We start from the raw sequence: 17608 nt of genomic DNA, 5'->3' as shown, positions 1-17608 counted from the left end.
TGGCAGCCCTCAGTGTGGCTCATTCATGTCAATGACACCTTATGCAGGTGGGGGCGGTCACCTAGGAAAGAAGAGTCAGACCGAAGTCGAACTCAGGCCCATGGGTAGCTGTCTAGGTAGGTCACTCAGCCTCTGGGTCTGTTTTCTGGTCTCCTTGTGCTTGCTCTACCCGGCTAGCCACCTGTGGCTTATTGACAGACAGGATAATTACATAGATTAGAAGTCATTTCTGTGTGTGTGGTTCTGTAGTGTAATGATTGAGACATAAGTCTGTTCCCAGCTCTACCGCAAACTTCCTGTGTGACCCTGAGCGAGACACTTACCCTCTCTGAGGTTATCTAACAATCATAGGCAGATAGCTGTAGAGTGGGAGTATAGAATCATAGAATCTCAGGGTTGGAAGGGACCTCAGGAGGTCATCTAGTCCAACCCCCTGCTCAAGCAGGACCAAACCCAACTAAATCATCCCAGCCAGGGCTTTGTCAAGCCTGACCTTAAAAACCTCTAAGGAAGGAGATTCCACTACCTCCCTAGGTAACCCATTCCAGTTCTTCACCACCCTACTAGTGAAAAAGTTTTTCCTAATATCCAACCTAAACCTCCCCCTCTGCAACTTGAAACCATTACTCCTTGTTCTGTCATCCTCTACCACTGAGAACAGTCTAGATCCATCCTCTTTGGAACCCCCTTTCAGGTAGTTGAAAGCAGCTATCAAATCCCCCCTCATTCTTCTCTTCTGCAGACTAAACAATCCCAGTTCCCTCAGCCTCTCCTCATAAGTCATGTGCTCCAGCCCCCTAATCATTTTTGTTGCCCTCCGCTGGACTCTCTCCAATTTATCCACATCCTTCTTGTAGTGTGGGGCCCAAAACTGGACACAGTACTCCAAATGAGGCCTCACCAGTGCTGAGTAGAGGGGGATGATCACATCCCTTGATCTGCTGGAAATGCCCCTACTTATACAACCCAAAATGCCATTAGCCTTCTTGGCAACAAGGGCACACTGTTGACTCATATTCAGCTTTTCGTCCACCGTAACCCCTAGGTCCTTTTCTGCAGAACTGCTACCCAGCCATTCGGTCCCTAGTCTGTAGCAGTGCATGGGATTCTTCCGTCCTAAGTGCAGGACTCTGCACTTGTCCTTGTTGAACCTCATCATATTTCTTTTGGCCCAATCCTCTAATTTGTCTAGGTCCCTCTGTATCCTATCCCTACCCTCCAGCGTATCAACCACTCCTCCCAGTTTAGTGTCATCTGCAAACTTGCTAAGGGTGCAGTCCACACCATCCTCCAGATCATTAATGAAGATAGTTTATACACCTCTACCTCGATATAACGCTGTCCTCGGGAGCCAAAAAATCTTACCGCGTTATATTGAACTTGGTTTGATCCCCTAGAGTGCACAGCCCTGTCCCCCTGGAGCGCTTCTTTACTGTGTTATATTTGAATTCGTGTTATAATGGGTGGCATTATAAAGGGGTAGAGGTGTATTTGTATTGCAGTAGAGTCCAGAGACCCCAATCAGGAATTAGGTCCACTTTGTGCTACGCACCGTACACACGAATCCCTGCCTCTTCATGGAGGCTGTTTTGAGAATCCACTAAGGGCCAAATTATGTTCTACTTTCTCATGGTGAGTAGCCCACTCTGCAAGTAGTCTCATTCATTTCAGAGGGAACAGGTGAGGAGCCTTTGGAAAGTGGTCCCTGACATCTCTGCAGTGATTCAGGGAACACAGCAATTGCTGCAGCCCTGTAGCCCATCTAGTTCAGAATTCAGATAGCTCAGTGGTTTGAGCATTGGGCTGCTAAACTCAGGGTTGTGAGTTCAATCCTTGAGGGGGCCACTTAGGGATCTGGGGCAAAATCAGTACTTGGTCCTGCTAGTGAAGGCAGGGGGCTGGACTCGATGACCTTTCAGGGTCCCTTCCAGTTCTATGTCATAGGTAGATCTCCATATAAAGTACTAGCTGCAAGAAACTCCCTACTGGACAATGATGGAATCAGCTGCCTATAGAGAGAGCCTCTTGCCTCACCCTATCTAACTCATTAGCTGTGTTCCCAGTCTCCTTTTTTGAATGTTGCTAAGCATTTAGTCTCAGAGGTTCCTCGTTATAATTAGCTGTCCAGGCTATGAGTATCTTTCATGATAGATTTCAGAGCAGTAGCCGTGTTAGTCCGATGAAGTGGGTTTTAGCCAACGAAAGCTTATGCTCAAATAAATTTGTTAGTCTCTAAGGTGCCACAAGGACTCCTCGTTCTTTTTTCGTGATAGAGGCTTATAGAGTTTTCTATAGATGCGCATGTGCACAGTCTTCCTTGGCTGATCATTTTGAGCATAGGGTATGTCTACACTGCCCACGTTATGGCGCGGATGCCCGCAGCGCTGTGACGTGCAATGTAGACATGCTTTATCGCCAGGGGAGAGCTCTCCCGGCGATTTAAAAAAAACAAACACTCTGAATGAGTGGTGGTAGCTTTCCTGGTGAGAAAGCGCTGTCTAAACTGGTGCTTTTCAGCACTAAAACTTTTGTTGCTCAGGGGTGTCACGGAGTGTGGGGGAGTCAGGTCCTGCACCCCCGGACTCCCTGCAGATTCATCAGGACTCTCAGCCAGCCAGTAAAGCAGAAGGTTTATTTAGACGACAGGAACACAGTCCAACACAGGTCTTGCAGGCACAGATAACCGGATCCCCCGGATAGGTCCATCTTGGGGGGCCCCACAGCCCCCCTTGGGGATCAGAGCTCGGTCTCCCTGCCTCCCCTCTGTTCTCCAGCCAGCACTCATCTGCCCATTCCCTCCGGCCCCTCCTCTTTCCTCAGCTCCTTTCCTTTGTCTCCCCTGGCCAGAGGTGTCACCTCCCCTCCCCCAGGCCAAGCTCAGCTCACAGTTGAATTCCTGACACTCACCTAAACCTCTGGCTCTCCCCTCCCCCGCACAGACAGTCTGTGCTTCCTACTCCTTCACAACTGAACTGAGCGGGGTCACTCCAGCCAGTGACCCGGGGAAGTTCGGACCCACCTACAACCTTATGCCGCCCGCGCCCTCTCCCCACCCCAGTACCCCTGGGGTGCACACGGGGCTGGGGCCTTCCCCCCACGTTCCAGTCTGGGGGGCTGTGATTCAGGCTCTCTCGGTTCAGAGCCCCCCTCCTGACCCTGGCCCCGACAGGCTCCTCGGGGTGGGGCCCGGGCCTTACAGCCATCTCCCCCCTGTCCCGGGTCCTCCTCCCCCTCTGGCAGACGTCACAGGAGCGGCAGTGCTGCCGGACATGGGCAAAGACCCCAGGCCAGTAATAGTTCTGCAGCAGCCTCTGCTGGGTACGCCAGGCTCCCTGGTGCCCTGAGGGGGACATGTCATGGGCCTGGCACAGCAGCTGGTGGCGATACTCCTGGGGTACCACCAGCTGCCTCCTGATCCCTCCTGACTCCATCTTCCCTGGGGGAGCCCATTCTCGGTACAGGAGCCCCTTCTCCCACAGGAACCTTTTCCGGCCACCTCGTCCCATGGTCTGTCCCCCCCCGAGGTTGGCCAGGTCCCTTATCCTCCGCAAGGAGGGGTCTTCCCGCACCGCGGCCTGGTACTCAGCCGCTGGGGCAGGGGCGGGGATCTGCTCTCTCTCACCGGCTGGGTATGGGGCCACAGCCTCTCTGAGCCCCGTCCCTGGGCGTTCCCTCCCTACCGGGTCAGGGTCCGGTGTCTCGGCCAAAGTACTTTCCCCGGGGTCAGGGTGCAGAGCCCTGCGTCGACCCTGACTACGGTTCACGGACAGGGTACCCTGGGTGTTACTTGGCCAGTCCTCGAGGTCCCCCCCCATTAACACCTCCGTGGGCAAATGTGGATGCACCCCCACGTCCTTGAGGCCCTCCTTGTCCCCCCACTTTAGGTGCACCCTCGCTACAGGCACCTTGAATGGGGTCCCGATCACACCCCTCAGGTTCAGGTAGGTGTTGGGCACCATCCGATCAGGGCCCACCACCTGCGGCCGGGCCAGCGTCACCTCTGCGCCCGTATCCCAGTACCCAGTGACCTCCTTCCCGTCTACCTCCAGGGGAACAAGGCACTCGCTCCGGAGGGGTAGTCCCGTGCCCACCCTGTAAACCCCAAACTCAGGGCTGGGAGCATCCAGCCCCTCGGAGGGGTCAACCCGGGGCCCCCCTCCCTCCTTCGCAGGGGTTACGCGGCCCACCCCCCTTTCGTGCGAACGCTGCCCCTCATCCGGCTGGGTCTCTACCAAGTTGACCCGGTGTGGGGTTGGTCTGCTCAGTTTGTCCCGGAGCTTGGGGCACTGGCCCCGTACGTGGCCCGGTTGGCCACATTGATAGCAGCCCATGTCTCGTGGGTCCCCTCGAGTGGGACGGCTGGACCTGACGCCAGATGCTTCCCTTTGGTGGGGGCCCTCCCTCGGCTCCTTCTGGGAGGTCCCATGGTGACTCTCTCTCTGCGTTGAGGCAGACCTGCTCCTTCGAGACGCCTCCCTGCCATCCCCCGCCCGACTGTCCATGTATTGGTCGGCCAGCCGGCCTGCATGCTGCGGGTTCTCCGGCTTCCGGTCCATCAGCCACTGCTTCAGGTCAGACGGGCACTGCGCATACAGGTGCTCCAGTACGACTAGGTCAAGCAGGTCCTCTCTAGTTTGGGCCCCAGCTGTCCACTTGCGGGCGTACCCCTGCGCCCGGTTGACCAGTTGCAGGTAGGTGCCCTCCCGGGTCTTACGTTGACCCCGGAACCTCTTCCGGTACATCTCCGGGGTCAGCCCAAACTCGCGGAGCAGGGCCTCTTTGAACAGGTTGTAGTCCCGCGCCTCCTCCCCTCTCATTCGGCTGTACACCTCCACGGCGGTGGAGTCCAGTAAGGGGGTGAGGCACCGGATCCTGTCTGCAGGGTCAACCTGGTGCAGCTCGCAGGCATTCTCAAAGGCCGTCAGGAAGGTGTCTATGTCCTCCCCCTCCTTACGCGGGGCCAGGAAGCTCTTACCGAAGCTCTTTGTAGGCTTGGGCCCCCGCACAGACAGTCTGTGCTTCCTACTCCTTCACAAGGGGTATTTTTTTTTCACACCCCTGAATGACAAAACTTTTAACACCGAAAGTGGCAGTGTAGACACAGCTATAGTGACAAAAACCTGCATCTTACCTACTGCCCCTGTTCAGCTTTCAATGGGTCATACTCCTGACCAGTCTCAAGGGGGTCCCTGAATGGCTGGCTACCTCTACAAGGCTTGCTTCCTGCCCCAGGTCCAGCATACTTCCTCCCTCCTATCCTCCATGGCACTGGTCACAGGAATTGTTTGTGTGGGGGCAGTGAATGTGGTCTCTGACTTGGACTCCCAAATGGCTGGGCTGAGCCCTGGCCTGAAGTGAGGGGGTTAGAACAGAAACTTCATACAGCCTTAGCCCTGCTGCTTACATTGGACACGTTATGGCCCAGCATCTAGTGCTTTTGGTGCTGTAGCTTATTTCTTTGGTACCCATGCAGAGCCAAGCAGGGTCCTAAGGGGACAGGGAATAGTTCTCCAAAGCTCTGGAGAGCAAGGTACAGTTACCAGCTCAGTGCCCAGGCTGGCTCCCTCCCTCCCTCCCTCCTGAGTGGCCTTGTCTTGCAGTAGCTGAAACCTGTCCATGGCCTTCACAGGGCTAAGACAGTGATTCTGCTCAGTTGGAACTTGGTGTGAGCAGGCGCCCTTTGGTATGAGGGGGCCCTAATCTCTGGGACCCAGACGCCTCCCAGAGAATGGAGAATGTGTATAAAATAGGGCATTGGTCCCAGAGACAGGGTGCCACCCTGAGAGGGGAAGGTGTATAAAATGTAGCAAGAGACTGATCAGGCACCTGGGTCCTGGCTAACAATGGGAGGTCTTGAGAAATTAGATAAATATTTTTGGGATAAGCTGTAAGCTGGGATGGCAAGCCAGGAATTGTTCCTCTTTTATAATGAGCGGCTCAGACCCCTACAACCTATATAGATTACAGCTGACATGGATTCGACAAGTCTCAGTCTGTTCTACCATAGTCCCTGAGAGCACTTTCTCTGCATCACATGAGAAGAGGAAACCTAGGGCAGGGATCTCCCCACATTCCTGTGTGGAGAATGATGTAGAAAAACATTGGGCTTCTCAGTAATATCCTTATTTTCCTTAACTGCTTCCTCCTACCTGTGGTGCCCAGTATCCCCTCGAATCTGCTTGTGGGCTTCCTGTTCCAGACAGACTGATAGCCTCTTGCTAATCTCTCTCCTTGCATCCATGTTACCTGCCATTCTGTATGCTCCTTTCTGTTGACATACATGGGCTGTCTTTCCATGTCTATGTGGTATCTGCTGGTGACTTCATTAATGGAGACATCTTACACTCTAGTATTCCTGTGATTTGCTGTGTGCCTGCAAAACAAGCGAAGTCGCTCCCTGCCCTGAGGAGCTTCCAGTCTGCATAGAGGGGAGGGGGGTGATAAGGGGCTGTAGGATAATGGGGTTGGGGCCTGGACACACTTAATGACTCCATTAACTTCCCTACACCTCTTCTGGATCACCAATGAGTCTGTTAAGCAGCTGGTCCCTAGGGCTTTTTGCTCGCTCCCTACTCGGATTGTGCCAGATAATTCTAGCTCCACCCCCTTGGCTGCTCAGTCTCACATTGCTTGTCTCCTTTGTGGCAGCTGCATCTTTGAGAGGTGGTGTCGCAGGAAGAGGCCTGGGCAGAAGGAAGCTGCCCACGGCTGGCAGTTGTGTAGGGCTGGGATAAGTAGGTAGGATGAGATCCCCTGTGGAGCTGTTGCTGCTTTCTCCTTCCAGCCTTTCTTCCGGCTCCTGAACCTACGCAAGCTGGGCCTGAGTGACAATGAGATTCAGAGACTTCCCCCCGAGGTGGCCAACTTCATGCAGCTGGTGGAGCTAGACATCTCTCGCAATGGTAAGGCCGACCAGGCAGGGAACATGGGGTTCCTTGTCAGGAGCCCAGTACCAGGCTCTTCCAGCACCTCAGTGCTCCATGGGCCACCCAGTGTCACCAGGACATCAGTGCCTGTGCCCGAAGGAGGATGTGCCCTTCAGGAGCCTCCTAGAGGGAACTCTGCTGGGAGCTGCTCTTGTGCCATGGAGTTTCCATTCTCCCACTGTGTGACAGGTTCTCACTGGGGCCTCCCTTGTCCCCACAAATTCAGATGGGAAATAAGGTGTATGTTTTTAATAGTGATAGTAATTAACCACTGGAACAATTGACCAAGGGTGGTGGTGGATTTTCCATCACTGCTAATTTTTAAATTAAGACTGAATGTTTTTGTAAAGATCTGCTCTAGGAAGTATTATGGGGAAGTTCTGTGGTCTGTGCTATACAGGAGGTCAGACTAGATGATTATAGTGGTCCCTTCTGGCCTTGAAATCTATGAATCCATGTGATGGGCTTTTGCCCTACACCCTTATTTCCATGTGACTGGATCTTACTGTGGTCTTATTTTTTCCTCTTTGCTTCAGACATTCCAGAAATCCCTGAAAGCATCAAATTCTGCAAATCCCTGGAGATTGCTGACTTCAGTGGGAATCCCTTATCCAGGTAGGGAGGGGCAGGCAGTCTCCTCTCCTGGCTCAACTCAGTGCATGGGGTGAGGAAGGGGGAAGCACCCTATTCTCTCCAGCTTGTCTTGCCCAGCAGCTCGTATTGGACCTTCTAGAAGTAAAACAGAAAGAGGCAAAGCCTGTGGACCCCCTCCCCCCAATTCATTTGCTTTCCTGGCACCTTTGCTCACATTGCACGGGGGGGACCCTTCGAAGCCCTGCAATCCTCTCCCCTTTGTTGAGACTGCAACCAGGGGAAATGTTTGCCCTTTGCTTAGTGGTGCTGCTGGTGTTTGTGATGTGGCCACTTGCCTCTGTGAACTGGTTTGAGAACCCTGCCTCAACAGGACAGGCAGGAATGACTGCGTCACTGCAGGACTTGGGAGAAGGGTCCATGTTCCTTTGTCAGCCCCATGGTACTCAGCTCTTGGTGTCCCTCTGGTAACTCAGTCCTGCTGGCCCCCAGAACCTTTCTGTGGCTCTGCTCTGAGTTTCCTCCCTTTTGTCGGCATCTCTCTGCTAATACAGTTCCTGGAGCTGAGCACACGGTCTCAGGGAGTCTACATGGAACCTTATGGAGAGGAACTCTTTCCCCTTCCTGTCCCATCCTGATGCCTTTGTAGCCCTTACTCCTGTGTCCTTTTGGGACTCCCCTCCCATAGGCGCCAACTTTCCCCGGCGCCGGTGGGTGCTCATGCCCCCCCAGCCCTGCTCTGACTCCACCCTTTCCCCGCCCCTGCCCTGCCCCCATTCCAAATCCCTGCCCCGGCCCCGCCTCTTCCCCAAGCGCGCTGTGTTCCCCTTCCTTCCTCCCCCCTCCCTCCTCGCGGCACAAGCGCTGGGAGCTAGGGGGAAAAAGTGGGCAGGCAGCACGCTCAGGGGAGGAGGCGGAGATGAGTGGGGGGGGGGCGGGGAGCTGCCAGTGGGTGCTGAGTACTCACCAATTTTTCCCTGTGGGTGCTCCAGCCCCAGAGTACCCACAGAGTCAGCGCCTATGGCCTCCCCCCCCCCCCCCCACTACAGAGTCCGAGGTGTCCGCTTTCCATTTAGTGACATTATGCCCCAACCTCCATTACAGTCCTTGGAGACAGAGACTCCCATTTCTCCTGCCCTACCCAATTTGTACTTTGTGGGCACCAAAGCCTCTGCAGACTGTGCACCCCTTTAAATCAGAGTTAGCTCTCTGCTGCCTCCCTGTGGTGCTGGTATGTGAGCATAGGATTTGCCAGACAGGATTAGAGCTGCCTCCAATGTGTGTGACTCCCCCATAATGCATCTGGGCAGTAGGTATTGTCATTTGTTTGAATGGGTAGGGCCGCAGTGAGTTCCTCTCCCTATGTAAAGGTTTGCAGGGATAGGGATGAGGCAGAGGGAACTTGGGGTTGTTTGTGCACAACTGTAATAGTGCTGGCTTTGTCACTTCCTGTCAGGGATGGTCTATATAATGCTTAGTCCTGATGAGTGCAGGGGACTGGACTAGATGACCTACTAAGGTCCCTTCCAGGCCTACGAGTCTGTTTCCTCCATAGGCTTCCTGAGGGCTTCACCCAGCTGCGGAGCCTGGGCCACCTCGCCCTGAATGATGTATCCCTGCAGAGCCTCCCCAGTGATATCGGGAAGTGAGTGCACTTATGCTTCTTGCTAGTTGTGTGGGGAGTGCAGGGGAGGGGTGGGCAGGAGGAGAGCACCCCCACCATTGTGGAAGGTGCCTGCACCATGGGCAAAAGAGCTATTTATCTGAACTCCTGGTGGTCTTAGGAACATTAATGAAGTTATCCCCCACACTGTCCAGCAGCTGAGTTAGGATCATTGTTCCCGTGTTCCAGATGGCAACTGCGGCATGAGAGGGGAAAGGACTTGCCCACAGGGCGTCTCTGCTGGAGGCAGGGATTGAACCCAGGCCTCCTGAGTCCCACAAGACCATCTTCCTCTCTAGTGCACGTACACCCCTTGCTCCCCTGCAAGTAGCTGCAGTCAGTTCAGTTAGACTCTCAGCATGATGAGCTCTGAGTGCTTAGGTAGAACCCTCAGGGCCTCTCAGAAGGGGCATGACCTTCCTTCCCCCAGGGTAGGGCATCACCTTGTGTGTGGGGTTTGGTCTCCAGGATGCCGGCTGCTCCATAGGCTGATGCCATCTCTCTCCTGTCCCCTGGACTGGGAACAGCAACCTCCAGGGTGTTTTGATAGTAAGTCTCCATCGGCCCCGATAATTTTAGGACATCTTTATTTCAACCCCAGCCCACCTCTGCTACTGGTGTACACCGTGTAGCCATGTATACAAAGGACTGCCCTGAGGGAGGGTCTGAGCATCGGAGTTTGTCCCTGAAGGGCCCCCCCCACTCCCAGTGACTCTGGCTTCCTCGCATCTTTTTCTCTTGCAGTTTGGCAAATCTGGTGACTCTGGAGCTGCGTGAGAACCTGCTCAAGTCCCTCCCCACGTGAGTGTCCTGTCGGGTGACTGTGGGACCTTCCTGGCTGCTCGCCTAGGGGAGCCCCAGGGGCTGACCATCTGCAGTGCAGAGCTGAGTACCCTGGCTACAGGGCCTGCAGGGCTTTGAATGAACAAGCTCTCTCTTTCGCTGGATTATTGGGGGTGGTATGAGGAGAAGGGGTTTGTTCAAGGCATAACGGTAGGGAGGGACATTTGGAATCTGTTTATCTGAGTTCATGATCACACTGGAGGAGGCAGTGGAATTGTGGGGCTGCTGCTTTGAGGTCCCTGGTGGAACTGCTGAGAACTTCCCTCATTTGTGGGTTAGAGTTAGCAGAAGGTGGTTTTGGAGGGCAAGGGATGATGATGTTTATGGGGGTGTAGGTGAGGATTTGCAGTGCATCGTAAAGTAGAGCAAGGGAACTGGGGATTGTGCCGAATTTGTTCTCTTTTTCTTTCAGCGGGGTAGCCATGTTAGTCTGTGTCAGCAAAAACAACAAGGAGTATTTGTGTCACCTTAGAGACTAACACATTATGCCCATATACATTTGTTAGTCTCTAAGGTGCCACAAGTTCTCCTCATTGTTTTCCCTTTTTCTGGCACCTTTGCTTTTTTACATGCCTGTCCTGGTCCAGCAGCTCTCACGGGGGTGGGGGTGTTGGGCTTCAGTAGAATACTGGCCTTTTCAGGCAGGTTGGGGGGTAAGAAGCCAGCTTTAAAGGAGAGAAGTTGAGTCACCAAGAGTTGCTGTAAGGATTTGGAGGAGGGGGTGAGTTGTGACTTCCCTGCAAACAGTAAATTGCTTCATCAAAGGAGGAGACAGACGGAGCACAGGTGCTGGCTGATACGGCTGAACGTAACCTCCTGTCAGGAGCCCCGCTGCTGAATCTTGTCCCTAATCCATAGTAGCTCAACATCAGCTCAGTATCTGCCTGCCAGTCAATCCAAATGCTCACCCGCATGTATCCCTTCATTCTTTTTCAGATATATTTATATATGTCTGTGTGAATCCCACTGTGGGATGAGTATGTGCCACATCCCTGTGAGATGAGTTTTTTGAGTAGCAATGCCTCTAGGGCTGCGTATGTGTCCTGTGCCTCCTGTTCTCCTCTGTTCACCCCTGCTTTCGGAGTCCTCTGTCCTCTGCTAACACAGGCTTCAAATTGGGAGGAGTCTTAAGGAGGGTCATGGCTGCTTTATGCCCTCTCCTGGGAACACGAGGAGGCACAGAGCCCATATGTGGGCAGCCCTGATGGAGGCTGCTATTCCAAAGATTCCGGTCTCATAGGCATGAGGTACCCGCGCATCCACAGTGAGATCTACGCTGACTGCAGCATCTTGAAGAACCATGGTCAGTTACTGGAGGAGAACCATTCTTCCCCTGTTGTTTTGGTATTTTTGCAGCCTGCCCTTTCGACCAGTCATCTCTTGGCTTTACCATGTACATGCAACCAGACTCTTAAGTTGGCTTGGGGGGCAGAGCAGCTGCCTGCACAGGAGTCTCCTTCCTGAGATGGTGAAAACTGAGCAAGTGAAACCCATCTGAAGAGAATAAAAGGGCAGAAGAGCTGCTGAGGGCTGGGTGGAAGGAGGCTGTGCAGGTGTAAAGGAAGGAAGATCTCTGATCTGACAGGGTGTGATAGTGACCCATGTTTTGAGAATCAGAGGATGGGGTGGGGATGTAGGGCCAGGAGTCAATGCAGATGAACCATCTCACTTGGAGTAGTTGCTGTATTGCCTAGTGCTGTGGGGCTGTTGGAGTGGAGACATACACACCAGTGGTTCCTGGCATGTCTAGGACGAGTCCCCAGGGATGCAGGCACTGCTCAGCTCCTTCTTTCACCCAGCCCTAGGAACTTGCCCCCAAGATGCTGCCAGGACCTGGCTCACAGGCAGGCTTCTCACAAGACCATATCCAGTGAACACCTTGTCCGCTGTCATCCCTTTGCCTCTTTTTCTGCAGCACAGTGCCCAGGGTGCTCTCACATCCTCTGCAGGGACAGTGGGGCTCCCAGTCTTGAGGGTAGGGAACTAGAAATGCTTGCTCCCTCCTTTCTCCTGTAACTCAGCTCCTGCAGCCCCTGGAGTGTGTGTCATTTTCCTTTTGAGCTTTTTCCAGTTCTCTCCATCGTCCTGTTCTCAGGGCTCCACCATGGCATAACAGACCAGCAGCAGGCCTGGCCTGTGGAACTCATCTACTCACATGTCCCTGTTCAAAGGAGGAAATGCCAGCATCACTAGCCCAGAGCAGACAGGACCTTGTTGGCTTTGGCCACTCTGATAGGAGGTGGGGCAGAGCCCCAACTCACCTGAGCCCCTTGGCTTGGAGGCACCATGGAAAGAGCTATCTAGACTGACTCTTTGGTCTCCTGGTGCAGGGGGGCATTCACAATGACGTTGACTGGGGAGCTGGGGTCCCTGGTGCTAATCTCTCTCTCTCTCTCCCCCTCTCCTCAATGGTCTGCAGTTCGCTCTCATTCCTCGTCAAGTTAGAGCAGTTGGATCTTGGTGGCAATGACCTGGAAGTGCTGGTAGGTGAAGCGGATGGGAGGGAGGAGGTGGGAGGGAAGGAGGTGGTTGGTGGTTGGGACAGTGCCCTGGTCCAACTTTGGGGATGGATGGATGGGATCTGAAATCACAAGGAGCAGCTGGTGACTCCAGTGTGCCTGTTGCAGCCCAGTAGCTGTTCCCAGCAGTCTGTTCTCTTGCTGTGTTGGTGCTGAGTGTTGTTTTCCTCCATCCTGTTGCACATCTTGCTTCCCCCTCACATCCCATTCCTGTTTCTCTGGGGGACTCTCCCCTGCTCTCTAGCTGCCGGAGGATTTATGCCTCTCCAGTTCTGTTGCTTGCCTTTGCTACCTCTGACCTTTGCGTCCCCATCCCAACCACCCCTTGTCATCTGCTTCAGCCCTTCTGGGCTGGCTTGCTGCCCTTCCCCTTTCTGGTTTGGCTTTGCCATTAGAGAGAGACCCCAGCAACTTCCCTTGGTATTCCCCAGGGGGTATATATACCCAGTCTTAGCATGGCGGCCCTGAGGGCTGCAGACGCTGAAACCTCCATCTAGGCCCTTCTACCCCGTGAATGCTGGAGACCAACACAGAGTGCCTGGGTGAAACCTGGGCTCAGCTGCTCTTGCGTATTTGTAGCAGCCTTTGACTGAGCTGGAATCCAGGTGTGTTCTGTAGTTTCCATAGCTGCAGAGACAGGTGCCAGAGTGCTGCTCCAGAACTGGTTTTCCAAGAATTTAACCTCTTGGTGGTGGTAGTGAAAACCTCCTAAAGTGGGAGCCATGTGAGGTGGTGCAGCTCTTTCTGCCAGAACCTGCAGATGACCTGCAAGAATAGTTCTGAGGCATGAACCGCTTCTCAGTGAAGCGTTAACTCCAAAACCTAACTACTATTCTCAAAATGTCAGTGCTGTTCATTTGTTCCACTGCTGATCATTTTAGCAGCGACATCCAGCTAATGTGTATGTCCCTGTGGCTGGCTGGCGGGTGGTGGATAATGTTGGTGTAGTAGGGTGGCTGGTTAATATTGAGTTATCTCTGCCCATTCCCACAAGGAGGAAGGAGAGGGGACATTTATTCCTTCTGAGGCGAAAGCCTCTGAAGCCCTCCCTCACCCCTCTGTGGGACCAAACAATCTCAATTGTCCCCTTCTAGCCTGCTCCTGGGGAACTTTTTCAGCCAGCATGGTCAATCTAGAAACGCGCAGCATGTGTCAGCTGAGATCCTCCCCAATACCTGGTCTTTCGTGTCACGGTACCCTGGCTTGCTTACTTCCCCAGCGGTCTGTGGTGAATGGCCTTGAGAAGGCGGCAGAGCTGCAGCATCTGTCGTTGCTGGATTGTGGTGATTTAGGAACAGCAGGTGCTCTCCTGTGGGAAGGGCTAACACTCTGTTTTCTTGTTCTGTCACAGCCAGACACTCTGGGAGCACTACCGAACCTGCGGGAGCTCTGGCTAGACCGAAACCAGCTCTCAGCCCTGCCCCCGGTGAGTACCCGTTCCATGGGTGTTGCCTCACTGCTGTGCTCCCTGCTCCATCACTCCCTTGAGCCAGGTGGTGTCTCCTTTCCCCTCCCAGGAGCTGGGGAATCTTCGGCGCTTGGTCTGTCTGGATGTGTCTGAGAACAAGCTGGAGCAGCTTCCCAATGAGATCAGCGGGCTGGTGGCACTGACAGACCTACTGCTGTCGCAGAACTTGTTGGAACGCATACCTGCTGGGATTGGTAAGTGCGCTGCAGCGAGGGCCATCGTGTTTGCGTGGGTGCAGTATTACCCCTTTGGGAAGGGAGGTAGCCCAGGAAGAGTATGGGGCAGGAGCAGGGACCATGTCACCCCGTGGATGGTAGCAGTGAGATAAGCCCTGCTGGGGAGGGTAAGGGATGGATGGTTTGGCTGAGTAGTGTGGGCAGGGCCCGTATCACTTGCTGGTGCAGCTCATGTTTGTCTCTCCCTGTGCTCAGGTCAGTTGAAGCAGCTCTCCATCCTAAAAGTGGATCAAAATCGGCTGGCTGAGATGACTGAGTCGATTGGGGACTGTGAGAATCTCTCGGAGCTCATCCTGACAGAGAATGTGCTGACAGTATGTGTTTTGGCAATCATGCTAGCCCCTGTTGTGTTGCTTAGCTCAACCCCTTACTGCTCCATGCCAGTCTGTCATCTCCTTGGGCCCTGCCCACAGGCTGCAGCTCTGGGGGTTTCAGCCAGTACCACAGAGGGCTCAGGGCCCTTGACCTCAACCATGGGCCATAGTCTTCAGTGAGCTGTACCTGCTGTGCTCCCCTCTGGTGATGCGAAACCACAATCTATCCTCGGGAGACCCCTGGATGAAGCTCATCTCATGAGTTGGCTGAAGAATCCCCATGGCTCTCCAAAGTGGATCAGCCCGAGTCCTTCTAGCTCAGTGTCCTGGCTCGGCCAGGGCCAGCACCAGATGACTGTGTACGGGTAGTGCCTGGAGGCCCCAATCGGGGACCAGGACCCCATTGTGCTGGGTGCTGCACAGGCACATGGTAGAAAATGGTCCCTGACCCAAAGATCTCAAAATCTTAGCACAGATGGGTAAATAACACATGTGAGGGGAAGGACAAGGTGCTTCCCAAAGGCAGTGGACTCCCATCCTGAGCAGCTAGGGAATAACTTGCCCAAGGTGGAGCTGTTACCTACTCGATAGGAGCTCCCTCCACAGCCAGTGTTCCTGCCCTTCTCCCCTGCTCGGGGAGGCTGGGGCTGGAGTAGATGGGAGCTCCCCCCCACAGCCAGTGCTCCTGCCCTGCTCCCCACAGCGCCCCCTGCTGGGACAGGCCGGGGCTGGAGTAGATGGGAGCTCCCCCCACAGCCAGTGCTCCTGCCCCTCGCCGTACAGTGCCCCCTGCTGGAAGAGGCTGGGGCTGGAGTAGATGGGAGCTCCCCCCACAGCCAGTGCTCCTGCCCTGCTCCCCACAGTGCCCTGTGACGGGAGAGGCAGCGATTGTGGCTGTGATTCAGAGGGAGGTGCTGATTTTTCACTAGCAGTTATGAGTTGCTGAGGGATGTAGGTGTTGCTGTTCCTCCCCCCGCCATGAGGTGACAGAGCTAAACCTCTTGGCTAGCTTCCTGGCTTGGCTAGCCAGGATAGGCAGACATGCAAAGCCATGGTTTGAAGTGTCCCTGGCTTCCAGTTTGCCAGAAGCTGAGACTGGACAAAAGGGGATGAATCACTTGATGGTTACCTGTTCATTCCCTTTGAAGCTCCTGCCATTGGCCAATGTGTGAAGACAGGGTACTGGGCTAGATGATCCATTGGTCTGACCCAGTGTAGCCGTTCTTATGTTCTTTCCCCTTTATTTTGCTTCGGGGTTGCGAATCCCACTGTAGTGAAGCCTCTGGCATCATGGCTTCTGTGCTGTCTCTCCATCTCCCACCCAGGCCTTGCCAAAATCCCTGGGGAAGCTGACAAAGCTGACCAATTTGAATGTGGACCGGAACCGTCTGACAGCACTTCCCTCTGAGATTGGGGGCTGTGCCAGTCTGAATGTGCTGTCCCTGCGTGACAACCGCCTGGTGCTTCTGCCTCCCGAACTTGCCAACACCACGGAGCTGCATGTGCTGGATGTGGCAGGGAACAGGTGAGTGGAACACAGGGCTGGACAGGGGTAGCCCAGACTTCAGGCATGCCCATCATAGACGCCACATGGGAAGGAGGAGAACAGAGTGCAGGTGGGCCCGGATGTGCTCTGGAGGGACACGGAATATGGTGTCATCATGTGGGAGACCACAGAAGAGTTCAGAGGGGGTCTTGGCTGGGTGCTGTTCCTGTTCCCCACCCTCAGGAAGTCCAGGGCTTTAAAAAGCCCGCTCCTAAGTGACCAGAGGAGCTAGCGAATAGGAGCGGCTAACGGGGGAGTTTTGTGAAGGAGTTTGCGAGGGCTAGATACACTTAACATTCTTTGAACTTAAAGCCAACATCCCCCCCGCCCCAGATAAAAACAGAACAATAACGGAACGAGCTTCAGGAGTAAAAAGAGAATGCAGGCAGAAGTCTAGCAACAGAGTGGGGGCTACCCAGTTTATTGCACCCAATGCAGCATGTGTGATTCTTCTTCGAGTGCTTGCTCATATGCATTCCAATTAGGTGTGTGCGCGCCGCATGCACGTTCATCGGAAGACTTTTTACCCTAGCAGCACTCGGTGGGTCGGCCGGGCGCCCACTGGAGTGGCGCCGCCATAGCGCCGAACATGTACCCCTGCCGACCCATCCGCTCCTCAGTCCCGTCTTACCGCCCGTGTCGGTCGTTGGAACAGTGGAGCGCGGCTTAGCTGCCCTCCACTTCCCTAGCTTTTCACTCGTTTTTCCTATAGTTATAGTGTATATAGTTCAGTCTTCGTGTGATAGTTAACTTTTATTGTTTTTTTTAGTAATAGTTAGTGTAAATAGTTGAGAGGGGTTGGGGCTTAGCCCTTTTCTCCCCCGCCCGGTGCCGGGCCCATGCCGTGCTCGACCTGCCATAGGCCGATGCCCACAGGAGACCCGCACAGCTCCTGTCTAAGTGCCTCGGGGAATCCCATTTGGCGGACAAGTGCCGCATTTGCAAGGCTTTTAAGCCCCGAACAAAAAAGGAGCGGGACATTCGCCTCAGGCAGCTCCTAATGGAAGCGGCGCTCACTCCTCCTGCATCGGCTCCGCCGTCGGCACCGGGAACAAGTTCTGCCTCTGCACCGGCAACCACCGGCACCGCGAAGGCCCCGCACCAGCCGTTGTCTCATCCACGGCACCGGTCACTCTCCCCACGGGGGAAGAAGCGCAAGACTCCTGCGGCACCCGCGTCTGGGGCGCAGTCTGAGCGCGCACCGAGAGCGGATCGCCCGGCACCTTCATCTGCCGCGGCACAGCCCACGACTGCACCATCGATTCCGGCCTCTCAGGGGCCGTTGAGTCCGGTGCCCGTTGACTCCCCGGCTCCCGCCGTGGTAGAGCTTATTGTGCCCTCTACGCCGGAGACTTTTGCAGCGGCGAGAGATCTGATTGCCCTCATGGACCCAGGGCCGCCTCAGCCCCCGGCACTGCCGGTGCGGACCCCTCAATCTCTAGGCAAGCCAGCCATGATGAGGCATCCCTCGCAGGGCACCGTTGAGCGTCGACGCTCCGGGT

At 54.7% G+C, this 17608-nt stretch overlaps 1 protein-coding gene across 19 annotated transcripts in view; it reads left to right on the top strand.

Annotated features, from left to right (window-relative positions):
• SCRIB (scribble planar cell polarity protein) overlaps positions 1 to 17608 on the top strand; it is a 222903-nt gene that overhangs the window by 29355 nt on the left and 175940 nt on the right. For all 19 annotated transcript variants that reach the window (XM_045003401.1, XM_045003390.1, XM_045003396.1 and 16 more), the window contains exons 2-10: positions 6785 to 6902; positions 7463 to 7541; positions 9073 to 9162; positions 9925 to 9981; positions 12443 to 12506; positions 13894 to 13968; positions 14060 to 14204; positions 14442 to 14560; positions 15886 to 16085. In XM_045003401.1, coding sequence (XP_044859336.1) covers positions 6785 to 6902; positions 7463 to 7541; positions 9073 to 9162; positions 9925 to 9981; positions 12443 to 12506; positions 13894 to 13968; positions 14060 to 14204; positions 14442 to 14560; positions 15886 to 16085 — 947 coding nt within the window. The remainder of the gene's footprint in view (positions 1 to 6784; positions 6903 to 7462; positions 7542 to 9072; positions 9163 to 9924; positions 9982 to 12442; positions 12507 to 13893; positions 13969 to 14059; positions 14205 to 14441; positions 14561 to 15885; positions 16086 to 17608) is intronic.

The sequence above is a fragment of the Mauremys mutica genome, chromosome 2 (genome assembly GCF_020497125.1).
Source record: "Mauremys mutica isolate MM-2020 ecotype Southern chromosome 2, ASM2049712v1, whole genome shotgun sequence".
Lineage (NCBI taxonomy): Eukaryota > Metazoa > Chordata > Testudines > Geoemydidae > Mauremys > Mauremys mutica.
Note: the sequence above shows the minus strand (reverse complement) of the source record. Positions and strands in the feature narration are given on the sequence as shown.